Source organism: Phocoena sinus, chromosome 8 (assembly GCF_008692025.1).
Source record: "Phocoena sinus isolate mPhoSin1 chromosome 8, mPhoSin1.pri, whole genome shotgun sequence".
In the NCBI taxonomy this organism is placed as follows: domain Eukaryota; kingdom Metazoa; phylum Chordata; class Mammalia; order Artiodactyla; family Phocoenidae; genus Phocoena; species Phocoena sinus.
Window position 1 is genome coordinate 97,966,532 of NC_045770.1, and position 18,049 is coordinate 97,984,580.

General features: G+C 43.0%; 1 protein-coding gene across 1 annotated transcript in view; it reads left to right on the forward strand.

Moving 5' to 3' along the window:
• The window catches only part of PTPRJ (protein tyrosine phosphatase receptor type J), a 172,509-nt gene that overhangs the window by 138,221 nt on the left and 16,239 nt on the right, over positions 1-18,049 (forward strand). Inside the window, exons 11-17 of the mRNA XM_032639468.1 lie at positions 2,412-2,702; positions 6,548-6,679; positions 8,275-8,485; positions 8,600-8,724; positions 14,741-14,828; positions 17,398-17,439; positions 17,994-18,002. Of these exons, the coding sequence (XP_032495359.1) occupies positions 2,412-2,702; positions 6,548-6,679; positions 8,275-8,485; positions 8,600-8,724; positions 14,741-14,828; positions 17,398-17,439; positions 17,994-18,002 (898 nt within the window). The remainder of the gene's footprint in view (positions 1-2,411; positions 2,703-6,547; positions 6,680-8,274; positions 8,486-8,599; positions 8,725-14,740; positions 14,829-17,397; positions 17,440-17,993; positions 18,003-18,049) is intronic.

The window sequence follows — 18,049 nt, forward strand, 5'->3', positions numbered from 1 at the left end:
GTTGATTAGCTTTTGTGTGGTGTGTGATAACAGACCCCAAGCTCTCTGAGCATCCTATTAGCTTATTAGTGCTATCTTGCTGCCCGCATCATTTATTCATTCAACAGATATGTATTGAGCATTTACGATATGCCAGGCACTGTTAAAGGACACAGACAAGGCCCTGCCTTTCTGGAACTTTTATTCTGGTAGGGAAGATATAATAAACAAGATAAACAGGTTATTAGTTGATGATTACTAAGGAGGGGGGAATAAACAAGGATGGGGGAAATGAGATGTTTATCTTGGGAAGGCTTCATTGAAAAGGTGACTTTTGAGTAAAGACTTGAAGGGTGTAAAGCAGGCCATGTGAATGTTGGGACGTAGAGCATTACAGGCAGAGGGGCAGCCAGTGCTGGGGTGCTGAGCCTGGAGCGTGCCTGCTGTATTGAAGAAAGAGCAGGAGGTCAGGGTGGCAGAGGTGGATCCATGGGAGCAAGAGGGGGAGGGGGAGGAGTTGAGGCCCAAGATGTAAGAGGTGATGGGCCAGGGCATGGATGACGTCCGGGCCTGTAGTTCATAGTTTGGCTTTTACGCTGAAGAAGACGGAAAGGATATTGTTAAAATGGATGCTCAGCTTTTTTGCCTTTCTTGATCCTGAATGTCTCGATGTAAAAGGTGTGATCTTTTAAAGGGAAGAAGAGCCCTGTGTTTAACTGAGGGAACTTTCAGAGAGTAATCGGGGAATGTTTTGTGGACGACTGTGAGTACTTCTGCTGACAGTTTTGATCGTGGGGCCTTTATTTTTTTTGTTTGTTTGTTTGTTGTTTTTTGCGGTACACGGGCCTCTCACTGTTGTGGCCTCTCCCGTTGCGGAGCACAGGCTCCGTGGCCATGGCTCACGGGCCCAGCCGCTCCGCGGCACGTGGGATCTTCCCGGACCGGGGCACGAACCCGTGTCCCTTGCATCGGCAGGCGGACTCTCAACCACTGCGCCACCAGGGAAACCCGATCGTGGGGCCTTTATCACCTCTGTGTCTGTGTAGCACCCTACTCCCTACCCTCTTTGCACCTGCTTCCTCCCTTCCTTAGACCAAGCCATTCAAATGTGTTTAGGCTGATTTGGAAGGGGAACAGCGGTCTCATCGGATCAGCCTCCCTGGTAGTGTAGGAGCTGGAACCTTGATGACCTCTGAGTTTTCACATGGAGTGGCTAAAGGGATCCCTGCAGCTTTGAGTCCCTTCTGCTAACTCAGGCTTCATTCACCAGGTCTAGACTCTGATCTTTGGTATTTGGGTGGCTTCCATTGCTAATGTTTATCTTAGCTACAATTATTGTAGCCTGTAGCAAAAGAAGGATATCTATGAGCCTTTATGAGTGGGGATGGGTGGAACAGGAACAGTGGGAGTAGGTATGCATTGGGCAGGTTACCTTTCCAGGCCTCAGGTGGAGAATGTGGGCGTTGCACTAGGTGACTCTTTAGAATCTTCTCCTGCTTTAAAACACTGCAACATTGAAGTAATGGTAATACTCCTCCCACCCCCGGTACATAAATACAGAGTTTCCCATTTACATCAGTTTTTTGTTGGCCCTGAATAAAACGCCATTGGCCCTCAGATAGGTAGAGACAAATAACACCACATTTTAGAGATGAAGAAACCGATACCGTTTACCATTGATTATTTAGCCTGTTGTATGTGTAGAAAACACGCTGGACTTGGATTTAGAAAACCTGAGATCCAGTTTTGGCTTCGCCACTGACCAGCCATGTCATCTTTAGCAAATTGCTTAATCTCTCTAAGCCTCAGTTGATTCATCTGCAAAATAGGACAATATTAACCCTGCCTCTTCCAGAAGGATTATCAAGTGGGCCCCAAAATGAGGTGCCGCAGGCGAAGAAGTTGCTACCGCCTCCACTGTATTGTCGCTACCTCTCATGGAGCCCTGTGCTCTTCCAGCCTGGACCCTGACAGCCACTGTTTCATTTAATCCTGAGACAGCCCTGCAGTTGAGGCTCAGAACAGTTGGGGGACTGACCCAAGGTCACACAGTTCAGTAAGGCCCTATTCAAGGTCAACCTCTGCCTCTTCTGTCATGCTCCATGGCTGTCTCCTTATCACCAACGGGCCAGGAACCTCCTGCTCCCCAAGTTTCAGTATTTGCAAAGGCAAAAGTCCAAGAATTGGGCTTCCCTGGTGGCGCAGCGGTTGAGAGTCCGCCTGCCGATGCAGGGGACGCGGGTTCGTCCCCTGGTCCGGGAAGATCCCACATGCTGTGGAGCGGCTGGGCCCGTGAGCCGTGGCCGCTGAGCCTGCACGTCTGGAGCCTGTGCTCCGCAACGGGAGAGGCCACAACAGTGAGAGGCCCACGTACCGCAAAAAAAAAAAAAAAAAGTCCAAGAATCTCATGATGTACTGTTCTTGCCTTGCAGACCCTGCACCAGTAACCTCCTTCCACTGTGGAGTGGTCCCCAAAGAGCCAACCTTGGTCCTCAAGTGGGCCTGCCCTTTTGGAATCAACACAGGCTTCGAGCTGGAGGTCAGCCACGGAGACTGGGAGAATATGACGAACCTGGAGAGCTGCTCCTCGGAGAACGGCTCTGAGTACAGGACAGAAGTCACATATTTGAATTTTTCTACCTTGTACAACATCACCGTCACTGCCCGGTCCTGTAACAAGATGGCATCGCCCACCCAAAACACCTGCCTCACTGGCATCACAGGTGGGCTTCAGGGAGGGCAGGGTGGCCAGGTGACATTGTGGTCACCTTGGAAAGCTGACCCAGAGGCTCTGCAAGTGTGGCCTAGAAACCTGTTTCTAAAAAAAATTAATCCAAAAATATTTGTTTTTGTTGGCACGGACTGTTAACCCAATTCTACAGAAATCTAGTCTATATATTCTATAGAATCTGTATAATCTATAGAAATCTAGTGAGAGGGAATATTTTACATTCCAAAAGTTTCCTTCGTTTTACAGAATAATTTGTTGCCACCTTTTCTTTTAAGTAAGTTCCCCTAAAATGTTCAAATATACACAAAAGCAAAGGACAGTATAATGGGATCCACGTACCCATCGTCACTCAGTTGAACATTTGTGAGCATTTGACCAATCTTTTTCGTTTATATCCCCTCCTCCCTTATTGGACTTCTTTGAGACCAGTCCTGGTTATTCTACAGTTTTATCTGTAAGTTTTTCAGTATGTATTGCTGCAAGACAGGGACTCCTGTTCCCTTTCTTTCAAACATAACCACATTACTATTGACATTACCCTTAAAAATTTAACAATACTTTTTTTTTTTGGCCATACTGCATGGTTTGCAAGATCTCATTTCCCTGAGCAGGGATTGAACCTGGGCCACAGGAGTGAAAGCCCGGAATCCTAACTTCTAGGCCACCAGGGCACTCCCAACAATCCTTTTTTTTTTCTTTCTTTTTTTTTTTTTTACTATTATCAGATAGATATTCAGTCAAGATTCATATTTCCCTAGAATCTGTATTAATAAGCTCTCCAGCTGTTTTGGGAAATGGGATCATTCACAAGAGATCCCCCTAGTTAATCTTTTCATGACCACCTTTTATTTTGAACTTGGAAAAAATTGCTTCTTTGCTTTTTTTTTTAAATTGAGATATGGTTGATTTACAATATTATATTAGTTTCAGGTGTACAACATAGTGATTCATGATTTTTATAGATATACTGCATTTAAAGTTATTATACGATATTGGCGGTATTCCCTGTGCTGTACAGTATATCTTTGTCACTTATTTATTTCATACATAGTAGTTTGTACCTCTTAACCCCTACCCCTGTCTTGCCCCTCCCCCCTCGCCTCTCCCCACTGGTAACCACCAGTTTGTTTTCTTTATCTATGAGTCTGTATCTGTTTTGTTATATTCATTCTTTGTTCCATTTTTATCTGTCTTTCGCTCCCTGTGTCTTTGCCAAAATTATGTCTTAGGTCAACCTGGTGGAGTTGGTTTTGCTTTGTGCTTTTTGAATCCTGGATATACTATTTCCTTTAGGGTATCAGAATGTTTCCAAACAATTTCTAAAGAATTGGTGGTTGAAATAGTAAGAAGAAAAGGCTTCTTACTTCAGAGACACTGACTTGGAAAATGGCTGAGGGATTCTACTGACAGAGCCTTGGACTTAGGCAGACCTGGGTTTGATTGTAAAGTCTACCTTTTACCAGCTGTGTGATCTCAGAAAAGCTGCTTAACCTCTCTGAGCCTTGTTTTTCTTAGTTGTAAAAAAGGGGAAATAATACCTACCTTCCAGGACTGTTAATACAAATTAGATGAGGTAGTGTAGGTGGAAGATCACTTCAGAGCTGCCATGTATGGCTAGTCAAGTTGTGTACTGCATAGTTCCATGGGACACCATTCATGTAGTCTACTGTGCGCGTGGGACTCCTTGGAGTCGTGTAGTACACAGTTATATAGGATGGCCCTGGGTCACAATCCTTTGTGTTTCTGCAGCACTCTGCAGTGTAATAGAAACAGTGAACCTTGTTGGGTACTTTTTTGTAGTTCTCTGTTTTATGATGTCATCTCAGTGGGTATAAGCCACTGAGGAACATAAACCATATCTGATCCGGTATCTCCAGGGCTGAGCACAGTACCTAGTGAAGGGAAGGAGCTTGTTAGAGTTAGTTGTTTCCGAAGCTGAGCAGCGCGTGGTAGGGTTAGATAGTGACCACTCAGCATTTAGTCCAGGGATCCTCTCACTTTTTAATCTGTAGCTCCCTTTCCTCAGATGAATTTTTATGTACAAATTTAGCAAGCTTTTTAAATGTACAACTTTGATACTTTTTTATTTAACATAAAAGTGGAGCTGCATTTTCTCTGAGAGAGGCAGGAAGTGCTGGTGGGATGGGTAAACCGGGGAGAGTTGGAGCGATGGTCTTTTAGCCAACACTGGTTGGTTGCTTACTGTGTGCCTGGGTGAGGGACACTATGGTGAGCGTGGCCGGCAAGGTCCCTCTAGTGTAGGACTGAGATAAGCAGTGAGAAGGAAAGGATTTCCAGGCTTTGAGGTGGGTGGAGCTGTCTTGGGGCAGGGAGCTGGGGACTCCTCGCTGGCCCGCTAAAAGGCATAGAGCTGTGGACGGAGTGGGAGCTGGTGCTAGGAAGTGTCTGTTGAGGCAGCTGACACTTAGACGATGGACAGCGCCTCCAAGTGGCCACTGCGGTCAGTTACTTGAGAGGTTGCTAAAGGATGGTTTAGAGCTGTGCCTTCCAATAGAAAATCATGTGAGCCTCCTGTATAATAAAAACTTTTCTAGGAGCCCCATTAAGAAACTGTAAAAAGGAGCAGCTGGAAATTCCCTGGTGGTTCAGTGGTTAGAACTCTGTGCTTTCACTTCTGGGGGCCCGGGTTCGATCCCTGGTCGGGGAACTAAGATCCCATAAGCTGGCTGGCATGGCCGGGAAAAAAAAAGAGGAGGAGCTGAAATGAGTTTTGATCTGAGTTTTGATCACATTTTATTTAACTCAGTATATTAAAAATGTTATCATTCCAACATGTAATTTGTATAAAGTGAGTTATTAATGAGATACTTTATGTCCAAACTTGGGCCTGTCACCTTTCAAGCGCTCAGTGGGTACATGTGGTTAGTGGCTGCCATATTGGACAGCATACATTTGGAAAATTGTGTTATGGTCTTTTTTTTTTTTTGGAGTTCAGTTTTCTCAGTCTCCCTGCATCTTGGTTATAATAACAGAAACACTCAAACTGTATGTGGGAGACCAATTTAGGTAGAGAGAGTGTGGAGAGAGATCATCTTGAATTCACCTTTTCCTTCCTTTCGTGTTCATTTAGAGAGTGGCTTCACAAGCTTAGCTTGGGAAAGGCGAGGCACAAGATCATGAATGCCACTCACGGAATGTTCCTGTGTGGGCTTTTCTGGTTTCCGGGAAGAGGGTCAGTTGGATTTCTCTAGGCAGAGTTTTAAACCTACCCCAGCAAAAAACAAGGACTTCGGTGTGAAGGGTGCAGAGCCGGCATGCAGCCAGGTGTCAGGAGAAAGTATGTTCTCTCCATGTCATCTTTCCTTCTTTCTGGGTAACTATCTGCTTCATCATTGTGCTCTGACCAGCCAGTCCTGGGGCCAAGTCCATGTGCCGGCAGATGTCTGCTTTCAGCTCCCAAGTTCTCACCTTGGAGTTCTACCCACACAGTCTGCGTCTTGTTCTCCTTCTTCTGCCCCCATTCTCAAAATAAGGAATCTGGGCTCTCTGGGTCAGGAGGGACTGGGGGAAGATAGAAAAGGCACGTTATCTTCTACAAACAAGGCTGCCAGGAGGCCACCCTGGCAATGTGGCTGGACCCACTGAAGGGGTCATTGTCAGTCAGGCAGGCTCCCCAAGGACTTGCCATCTTTGTTCCCCACCAGTTCCCATCCCTGCCCTTTGCTTCTAGATTTGCTTTGCATGAGCCCAGCACACAGCTTCCAGAGCAAGGGCAGAACTTGAGTGGGGCACTGCAGCAAATCCTCTCCTTCATAATTTTGTTCCTTCTGTGGTTTTAAAAGTTGGGTGATCATGTTTTCTTTTGTTCTGTTTCAGACCCTCCTTCTCCAGATGGATCCCCTAATATTACATCTGTCAGTCACAATTCTGTGAAGGTCAAATTCAGTGGGTTTGAAGCCAGCCACGGACCCATCAAAGCCTACGCTCTCATTCTCACCACTGGGGACGGTAAGGAAGGGGTCATTATGGGTTAAACAGCCAGTGGGTGATGGCGTGACTGGGTGCCATTTTTGTGCCCACTGAAACGCATTCATGAGACAAACACACGTCTGGTTTTATACTGCGACCCACGCTTTGGCACTCACCCCAGGGTGGGTGGGTGTAAGCCATTTGCCTGATGAGCTAGGTCAGAGGTTGACAGACTTAGTGTAAAGGGCCAGATAGCAAACATTCTAAGTTTTGCAGGTCCTACAGTCTCCTTCTCAGCTATTCAACTTTGCCGTTGTAGTGTGAAGGCAGCCATAGAAGATACAGAAAGAGTCAGTATGACTGTTCTAGTATTTACCAAAAGGGGTGGCTGGCTGGATTTGGCCCATGGCCGTGACTTTCTTACCTCTGATCTACGTTTTTCATCTCTTTTGCAGCACAGGGTCTTTTAGGTGGCAGAATATTAGTTTTAACCAAGTTTGTGTCACACACACACACACACACACACACACACACACACACACGAACATGCACGCACAAATCATCCTCAAAGGGTGACTTTCTCTTGGAAGAAAAAAGGAAAAGATTTGCATTTGTAGTGGGAACTTGCAAAGAGCGTTGTCATAGCTGAGAGAGGAGGTGGATTAAATGCTGCTTTTCCTTAAAGGGCTCCATTACATTCCCTGGAAGTGAGACGGGAATGATTTGAGGGTGTCTCTGTTAGCTGTGTGTGGGTGCTTTGCCCAAGGTCTGGGTTTAAAGCGGTGAGTTTTGGAAATTCCCTGGCAGTCCAGTGGTTAGGACCCGGTGCTTTCAATACCAGGGGCCCAGGTTCAATCCCCGGTCGGGGAAATAAGATCCCGCAAGCCATGCGGTGTGGCCAAAACAATAAAAAAGTGCAGAGTTTTGCTGTTCCTGGTGATTCTTTAACTGTGAATTATGCAGTGCCACCCTTGCCCAGTCTCACAGCCTGTGATGCTGTCCTCATCTCCCCAAAGAAGACAGAGCTCAAACACACTGTCAGGGCTGCGGGAATCCAGGAAGACAAGGGATTTGCTGGTGTTGAAAACCTGCAGCTACATCTCAAAAAGAGACATTGAGATCTCTCTCTCTCTCTCTCTCTCTCTCTCTCTTTCTGTCTTTTGTTTGGGGTCTGTTTCAAACACCTAGTCATTTTGCTGTGAAGGTATTCAGCAAATCCCAAGCTCAGACCTTTGCTGAACAGGGGAGATGATATTGCATGTTGACCAGCCTGACCAGTACCAGCCTGTGATGGATGAGATCACACCCTCCGCGTCAGGTGGTCTGGGTTAGAAATACGACTTTACCACGTAGGCAGTGCAGCTTGGGGCCCAGGTCTTTTTACCTTTCTGTGTCTCATTTTCCCACCTGTAAAATGGGGGTAGTAAGCCTATGTGATGAGATTACTGTGGGGATTAAATGAGTTAATGTAAGTAAAGCCCTTAGAACTTAATATAAGGAAAACCTGGCAGAGAGAGCATATGTGAGAGATGGCAGCTGTCACCACCATCACCCTGGTCATTATTTAGAAACGAGGGAGACTTAAATCTCTGCAATCACTTTCTTATGGCTTTCCTTCTGTGTGCCTTTCTTAGCTGTTCATCCGTCAGCAGATGTATTGAGATATACGTACGAAGATTTCAAAAAGGGGGCCTCGGATACCTATGTGACATACCTCATAACAACAGAAGAAAAGGGATGTTCTCAGGGCTTATCTGAAGTCTTGAAATACGAAATCAATGTTGGGAACGAGTCCACCACACACGGCTATTACAACGGGAAGCTGGAACCTCTGGGTTCCTATCGGTAATGCCTTGTGGTTTTTGCCCTTTGGGGGCTGGGCCTCTGAGTGCAAAACTATATGTGCCTGGGCCATCAGACACTTCTCAGCCACCCCTCTTTCCTCTTGTAACCCCACAGGGCTTCTGTGGCTGGCTTCACCAATATTACCTTCAACCCTCACAATGATGGACTCATAGACGGGGCTGAGAGCTACGTGTCCTTCAGTCGCTACTCAGATGCTGTTTTCTTGCCCCAGGATCCAGGTAGAGGAGCATCTTAGCAATGCATTGACTTTTTGCTTCCAGTATCCACAGGAGCATGGGGGTCTGCACACCTCCCTGGGGCCCCCAGGAGGGTAGGAGAGCCTGGTCTGTCCTCTCAGAAGCTGAGATGTCACTGGGCCATCGGGACCCAGCTCAGCTTCCTCTTCTGAGGTCCCCACAGGCCCCGCCCACCACACTCCCTTCTCTGAATTCCAGTTACGCTTCCAATCGGCAAACACTGTTTGGTTCTTTTTTCTCAGTGTAGTCATTTGTGTGCCCATGTACCAGACACACATGTGACTTTTAGGGCATGGAACCCTTGAATATTAGGATCAGAAGGAGCCATGGGAATCATCTTGTCCAACTCCCATTTTATTTTATTTTTAAAAAGTTTATTGAGAGAGAGCAGACAGCAGAAGCAAGAAGATCTACAATCCCGCAGCCTGTGGAACAAAAACTACATTCACAGAAAGAGAGACAAGATGAAAAGGCAGAGGGCTATGTACCAGATGATGGAACAAGACAAAACCCCATAAAAACAACTAAAGGAAGTGGAGATAGGCAACCTTCCAGAAAAAGAACTCAGAATAATGATAGTGAAGATGATCCAGGACTCGGAAAAAGAATGGAGGCAAAGATCGAGAAGATGCAAGAAATGTTTAACAAAGACCTAGAAGAATTAAAGAACAAACAAACAGAGATGAACAATACAATAACTGAAATGAAAACTACACTAGAAGGAATCAATAGCAGAATAACTGAGGCAGAAGAACAGATAAGTGACCTGGAAGACAGAATGGTGGAATTCACTGCTGCAGAACAGAATAAAGAAAAAAGAATGAAAAGAAATGAAGACGGCCTAAGGGACCTCTGGGACAACATTAAACGCAACAACATTCGCATTATAGGGGTCCCAGGAGGAGAAGAGAGAGAGAAAGGACCAGAGAAAATATTTGAAGAGATTATAGTCGAAAACTTCCCTAACATGGGAAGGGAAATAGCCACCCTAGTCCAGGAAGCACAGAGTCCCATACAGGATAAACCCAAGGGGAAACATGCCAAGACACATAGTAATCAAATTGGCAAAAATTAAAGACAAAGAAAAATATTGAAAGCAGCAAGGGAAAAACGACAGATAACATACAAGGGAACTCCCATAAGGTTAGCAGCTGATTTGTCAGCAGAAACTCTGCAAGCCAGAAGGGATTGGCATGATATACTTAAAGTGATGAAAGGGAAGACCCTACAACGAAGATTACTCTACCCAGCAAGGATCTCATTCAGATTCAATGGAGAAATCAAAAGCTTTACAGACAAGCAAAAGCTAAGAGAATTCAGCACCACAAGACCAGCTCTACAACAAATGCTAAAGGAACTTCTCTAAGTGGGAGACAGAAGAGAAGAAAAGGACCTACAAAAACAAACCCAAAACAATTGAGAAAATGGTCATAGGAACATTCATATTGATAATTACCTTAAACGTGAATGTGTTAAATGCTCCAACCAAAAGACACAGGCTTGCTGAATGGATACAAAAACAAGACCCATATATATGCTGTCTACAAGAGACCCACTTCAGACCTAGGGACACATTCAGACTGAAAGTGAGGGCATGGAAAAAGATACTCCATGCAAATGGAAATCAAAAGAAAGCTGGAGGAGCAATACTCATATCAGATGAAATAGACTTTAAAATAAAGAATGTTACAAGAGACAAGGGCACTACATAATGATCAAGGGATCAATCCAAGAAGAAGATATAACAATTATAAATATATATGCAGCCAACATAGGAACACCTCAATACATAAGGCAACTGCTAACAGCTATAAAAGAAGAAATCAACAGTAACACCGTAATAGTGGGGGACTTTAACACCTCGCTTACACCAATGGACAGATCATCCAAAGTGAAAATAAATAAGGAAACAGAAGCTTAAAGTGACACAACAGACCAGATAGATTTAATTGATATTTATAGGACATTCCATCCCAAAACAGCAGATTACACTTTCTTCTCAAGTGCGCATGGAATATTCTCTAGGATAGATCACATCTTGTGTCACCAATTAAGCCTCAGTAAATTTAAGAAAATTGAAATCATATCAAGCATCTTTTCTGACCACAACGCTATGAGATTAGAAATGAATTACAGGGAAAAAAATATTAAAAACACAAACACATGGAGGCTAAACAATACATTACTAAATAACCAGGAGATCACTGAAGAAATCAAAGAGGAAATCAAAAAATACCTAGAGACGAATGACAATGAAAACACGACGATCTGAAACCTATGGGATGCAGCAAAAGCAGTTCTAAGAGAGAAGTTTATAGCTATACAAGCCTACTTCAAGAAACAAGAAAAATCTCAAATAAACAATCCAACCTTACACCTAAAGGAACTAGAGAAAGAAGAACAAACAAAACCCAAAGTTAGCAGAAGGAAAGAAATCATAAAGATCAGAGCAGAAATAAATGAAATAGAAACAAAGAAAACAGTAGCAAAGGTCAGTAAAACTAAGAGCTGGTTCTTTGAGAAGATAAAAAAATTGATAAACCATTAGCCAGACTCATCAAGAAAAAGAGAGAGAGGACTCAAATCAATAAAATTAGAAATGAAAAAGGAGAAGTTACAACGGACACTGTAGAAATACAAAGAAATACAACGGACACCGTAGAAATACAGAGTTACAACGGACACCGTAGAAATACAAAAAATACAACGGACACCATAGAAATAGACTACTACAAGCGACTCCATACCAATAAAATGGACAACCTGGAAAAAATGGACAAATTCTTAGAAGGTATAAACTTCCAAGACTGAACCAGGAAGAAATAGAAAATATGGACAGACCAATCACAAGTAATGAAATTGAAACGGTGATTAAAAATCTTCCAACAAACAAAAGTCCAGGACCAGATGGCTTCACAGGTGAATTCTATCAAACATTTAGAGAAGAGCTTACACCCATCTTTCTCAAACTCTTCCAAAATATTGCAGAGGAAGGAACACTCCTAAACTCATTCTATGAGGCCACCATCACCCTGATACCAAAACGAGACCAAGATACTACAAAAAAAGAAAATTATTGACCAACATCACTGATGAATATAGATGCAAAAATCCTCAACAAAATACTAGCAAACAGAATCCAACAACACATTAAAAGGATCATATACCATGATGAAGTGGGATTTATCCCAGGGATGCAAGGATTCTTCAATATACGCAGATCAAGCAATGTGATACACCATATTAACAAATTGAAGAATAAAAACCATATGATCATCTCAGTAGATGCAGAAAAAGCTTTTGGCAAAATTCAACACTGATTTATGATAAAAACTCTCCAGAAAGTGGGCATAGAGGAAGCCTACCTCAACATAATAGAGGCCATATATGACAAACCCACAGCAAACATCATTCTCAATGGTGAAAAACTGAAAGCATTTCCTCTAAGATCAGGAAGAAGGCAGGGGTGTCCACTCTCACCACTATTATTCAACATAGTTTTGGAAGTCCTAGCCACGGCAGTCAGAGAAGAAAAAGAAATAAAAGGAATCCAAATTGGAAAAGAAGAAGTAAAACTGTCACTGTTTGCAGATGACATGATACTATACATAGAGAATCCTAAAGATGCCACCAGAAAACTACTAGATCTAATCAATGAATTTGGTAAAGTTGCAGGACACAAAATTGATGCACAGAAATCTCTTGCATTCCTATACACTAATGATGAAAAATCTGAAAGTGAAATTAAGAAAACACTGCCATTTACCATTGCAATGAAAAGAATAAAATACCTAGGAATAAACCTACCTAGGGAGACAAAAGACCTGTATGCAGGAAACTATAAGACACTGATGAAAGAAATTAAAGATGATACCAACAGATGGAGAGACATACCATGTTCTTGGATTAGAAGAATCAATATTGTGAAAATGATTATACTATACTACCCAAAGCAATCTACAGATTCAGTGCAATCCCTATCAGATTACCAATGGCATTTTTTATGGAACTAGAACAAAAAATTTTTAATTTGTATGGAGACACAAAAGACCCCGAATAGCCAAAGCAGTCTTGAGGGAAAAAAACGGAGCTGGAAGAATCAGACTCCCTGACTTCAGACTATACTACAAAGCTACAGTAATCAAGAGAATATGGTACTGGCACAAAAACAGAAACATAAATCAATGGAACAAGATAGAAAGCCCAGAGGTAAACCCACGCACCTATGGTCAACTAATCTATGACAAAGGAGGCAAGGATATACAATGGAGAAAAGAGGATATACAATGGAGAAAAGACAGTCTCTTTAATAAGTGGTGCTGGGAAAACTGGACAGGCTACGTGTAAAAGAATGAAATTAGAACACTCCCTAACACCATACACAAAAATAAACTCAAAATGGATTAGAGACCTAAATGTAAGACCGGACACTATAAAACTCTTATTAGAGGAAAACATAGGAAGAACACTCTTTGACATGAATCACAGCAAGATCTTTTTTGATCCATCTCCTAGAGTAATGGAAATAAAAACAAAAATAAACAAATGGGCCCTAATGAAACTTAAAAGCTTTTGCACAGCAAAGGAAACCATAAACAAGATGGAAAGACAACCCTCAGAATGGGAGAAAATATTTGCAAACGAATCAACGGACAAAAGATTAATCTCCAAAATATATAAACAGCTCATGCAGCTCAATATTAAAAAAACAAACAACCCAATCCAAAAATGGGCAGAAGACCTAAATAGACATTTCTCCAAAGAAGACATACAGATGGCCAAGAAGCACATGAAAAGCTGCTCAACATCACTAATAAGAGAAATGAAAATCAAAACTACAATGAGGTATCACCTCATACCAGTGAGATGGGCATCATCAGAAAATCTACAAACAACAAATGCTGGAGAGGGTGTGGAGAAAAGGGAACTCTCCTACACTGTTGGTGGGAATGTAAATTGATACAGCCACTATGGAGAACAGTATGGAGGTTCCTTTAAAAACTAAAATTAGAATTACCGTTTGACCCAGCAATCCCACTACTGGGCATATACCCAGAGAAAACCATAATTGAAAATGACACATGCACCCCAATGTTCACTGCAGCACTATTTACAATAGCCGGGTCATGGAAGCAACCCAAATGTCCACCGACAGACGGATGAATAAAGAAGATGTGGTACATATATACAGTAGAATATTACTCAGCCATAAAAAGGAACGATATTGGGTCATTTGTTGAGACGTGGATGGATCTAGAGACTGTCATACAGAGTGAAGTAAGTCAAAAAGAGAAAAACAAGTATCGTATATTAACACATATATGTGGAACCTAGAAAAATGGTACAGATGAACCGGTTTGCAGGGCAGAAAATGAGACATAGATGTAGAGAACAAATGTATGGACACCAAGCGGGGAAAGCGGTGGGGGGATGGTGGTGGTGGTGTGATGAATTGGGCTATTGGGATTGACATGTATACATTGATGTGTGTAAAATTGATGACTAATAAGAACCTTCTGTATAAAAAAATAAATAAAATAAAATTCAAAAAAAAATTTATTGAAATACAGTTGATTTACAATGTTGTGTTAGTTTCTGGTACACAGCCAAGTGATTCAGTTATACACATATATATTCTTTTTCATATTCTTTTCCATTATGGTTTATCACAGGGTATTGAATATAGTTCCCTGTGCTCTACAGTAGGACCTTGTTGTTTATCCATCCTATATGTAATAGTTTTCATCTGCTAATCCCAAACTCCCAGTCCTTCCCTCCCCCACCCTCCCTCCCCGTTGGCAACCACAAGTCTGTTCTCTGTGTCTGTGAGTCTGTTTCTATTTCGTAGATAGGTTCATTTTTGTCATATTTTCAATTCCACATAAAAGTGATATCATATGGCGTGTCTTCCTCTTTCTGACTGACTTCACTTTAGTATGATCTTCTCTAGTTGTCTGTGAACACCTCTTGAAGTGGCTCCCATTTGGACTTTTCCCAGGTGTCATCTGTGGAGCAGTGTTTGGATGTATCTTTGGTGCCTTGGTTATTGTGGCTGTAGGAGGCTTCCTCTTCTGGAGAAAGAAAAGGTGACTATTGCTTATGTTAACAATAATATCCTACTTTTTTTTTTTTTAGTTTTTTTTTTTTTTTTTGCGGTACGTGGACCTCTCACTGTTGTGGCCTCTCCCATTGCGGAGCACAGGTTCCAGACGCACAGGCTCAGTGGCCATGGCTCACGGGCCCAGCCACTCCACGGCATGTGGGATCTTCCCGGACCGGGGCATGAACCCATGTCCCCTGCATTGGCAGGCTGACTCTCAACCACTGAGCCACCAGGGAAGCCCAATAATATCCTACTTTTAAAGGGAGCTTTGTATTGTGGGTAACCAGACAGTCACACAGATGGAAGGGATAGTATAGTGAGCCCCCAGGTCCCCATCATCCAGAGTCTTCACTGTCTGGCCAGTCTTATTTCATCTCAGTCTCTGAGCTGGAGGGTTTTCTTTTATTTATTTATTTATTAAAAAAATTTTTTGTTAAGCATTTATTATTTTTTTAAACATATTTATTTATTTGGTTGCACCGGGTCTTAGTTGTGGCAGGCGGGCTCCTTAGTTGCGGCTTCAGGGCACCTTAGTTGTGGCATGCATGTGGGATCTAGTTTCCTGACGGGGAGTTGAACCCAGGCCCCCTGCATTGGGAGCTCAGAGTCTTAACCACTGGACCACCAGGGAAGTCCCTGTGAGCTGGAGGGTTTTAAAGCATTAGGTCATGATAAACACTGCAACAGAATGGGCTGCTTTCAAACAGGCGTTCTAGTTCACAAACCAGAGTGTTAAGAGATGGCGTTTTAGAGTCAGCTAAGTTTGAACACACGCTCTGTCTCTGACTGGCAGTTAGGGAGCTTGGCTTTAAGGTCTTGGTTAATCTATGATACGGGGATGATAACAGTGCCTAACTTGTGCCGCCTAGGAGCATTAAATGAAAAAAAGTGCTTTGACAGTATCTTATACCTCTTATGATATTATTATTTTATCTGTACAGTTACTCTTTGGGGTAGTTAAATAGTAAAAATAGCAACTCTGTCTTGAGCACTTACTGTGTGCCTGGACTTGTGCTTTTCATGAATTCTGTCATGCATGAGGCCCTATGAGGCAGGCCTCCCAAGCCCCATTGCAAGGATGCAGAAGCTGAGTGTAGGAGGTGTGGAAATGGACTTGGACCTGGACTTTGCTTTTCATTGCACACCCTCCTGCCTGACCATGCAGGGTGTGAAGCCTGTGTATCAGCTGGGATTTATTCACTGTTATCGGGTGCTGCCAGCCAGGGGATTTCATCCGGGCCCAGGGTTTCTAATGCATCCTACACCTGGTCTTCTGCCACCGCCTTGCTCTCGTGGGTTGACAGGCAGTGCCCGTGTTACATCTTTTTGCATTAGATTCTGATTTTTTTTTTCGAGGGAGGGGTCAAAAACAGCTTTATTGTTTCTTATTAAAAGAAAAGTTTTACATATTTATGGCAAAAAGTTAAAAAACAGAAAAGAAGGGCAAAGAAAAGAAATAATCCATAATCACACCCATACAAAACTACTCTTAACATCGATGTGATTACAAAACTCACACAAATACACACACGCATCCCCACAAACAGAATCATATTATACATATTTTCTGGCCTGCTTTGTTCACAAGACATCGTGGACGGCTTCAGATCTTCTTCATCTTAAGTGGCTGTTGAGTATTCAGCTGTATAGAAATTATTCAACCAAATTCCTGATGTTTTCAGGTATTTTGTTAGTTTGTTTGTTTGCCACAGTTGCTTATCCTTGTGTGTAAATCTGGGCATATTCATGATTACTCCCTTAGGCTAAATTCCAAGCTGGGAAATTGCTGGGTCAGTGGGTATGCATGTTATCAATTTTGATACGTGCTGCGAAATTGCCTTCCAGAAAGTTTTTTTCTTTTAACGCCAGCATGGGGTTTAGCCAGCAGTACAGAAGAGTGCCAGGTGCCCGACCACCTTGCCGACACTGGGTGTATTTTCTGGTTTATTACATTAACTTTATCAGAAAGCCTTTCTCAAAGCCGAAACCAAAACCAAAGCCAAACGAATAACAAACCAAGAAAACAAAAACCAGAGCACTAAAGAACGAGTGTGGCTTTACGCTGGGGTGGTGCAGCTGGTGTGTATTTACCCAGAGGAATTCCTACACATTGCTTGAGTAAGATTCTTCAATACTTTTAGATGGTATAAAAGAGAGTAACTTGGGCTTCCCTGGTGGCGCAGTGGTTGAGAGTCCGCCTGCCGATGCAGGGGACGCGGGTTCGTGCCCCGGTCCGGGAGGATCCCGCATGCCGCGGAGCGGCTGGGCCCGTGAGCCATGGCCGCTGAGCCTGCGCGTCCGGAGCCTGTGCTCCGCAACGGGGAGAGGCCACAACAGTGAGAGGCCCGCGTACCGCAAAAAAAAAAAAAAAAAAAGAGGCTTATACTCAGCATTTGCTGCTTAGACCGTTAAGTCTAGTATTTGTGAGCAGGAAGTAATGCTGTGTATGAACTAATGCTCAGCGAAAAGGCATTTTGTAGATACGCAAAGGGGACAAAGCACAGAATTAAGCTGTTTTGATCTAATGGGTCTTTCTTTTTCTTTCAAAACAGGAAAGATGCCAAGAACAATGACGTGTCCTTTTCTCAAATTAAGTAAGTCTCTAGAGTTGTGCGTCTTAATGCATTGAATCCCTCAATCTGTTCAGTGCCTATTTTGAGGTTTTTTGTTTGTTTGTTTGTTTTTGATGGAAACTGTTGCCACTTTTCCCGATCGACAGGTTTGGACCTAATCCTCCAGAAGTCCTTATTAGCCTTGTTATTCTGCGAGGAACCTATGTTTCCTAGTCTCCTGAAGCTAGCTTCCTTGCCGTGTTGTACAATGGCAAGGGGAGCCATACTTTTGCCATATAGTCTACCCACAAATATATATTTTGTGATTCAAAAAAGGTTATGAAGATCTAGGAGGAGAGAACTTGCTCAAAGTCCCAAAACCAATCAGTTATATAACAGGGTCTAGAAGTCAGATTTCCTGATTCATATTTCATTGTTTTGTAAATAACATAGTGCCACCACCTGCCACCGCCCGCCCGCCCGCCTCTTGTACTACAGGTTTTCTTTGGGAAGATGTTTGCTATCATCTCCAGAGTCATGGTTGAGTCATTTTTTTCTAACTGCTTATTGTTTTTCTTTCCTTTTCTATGATGAAGACCTAAAAAGTGAGTAAACTCTCCACTTTTTAAAAAAATAACTTGTATTTTTCTAT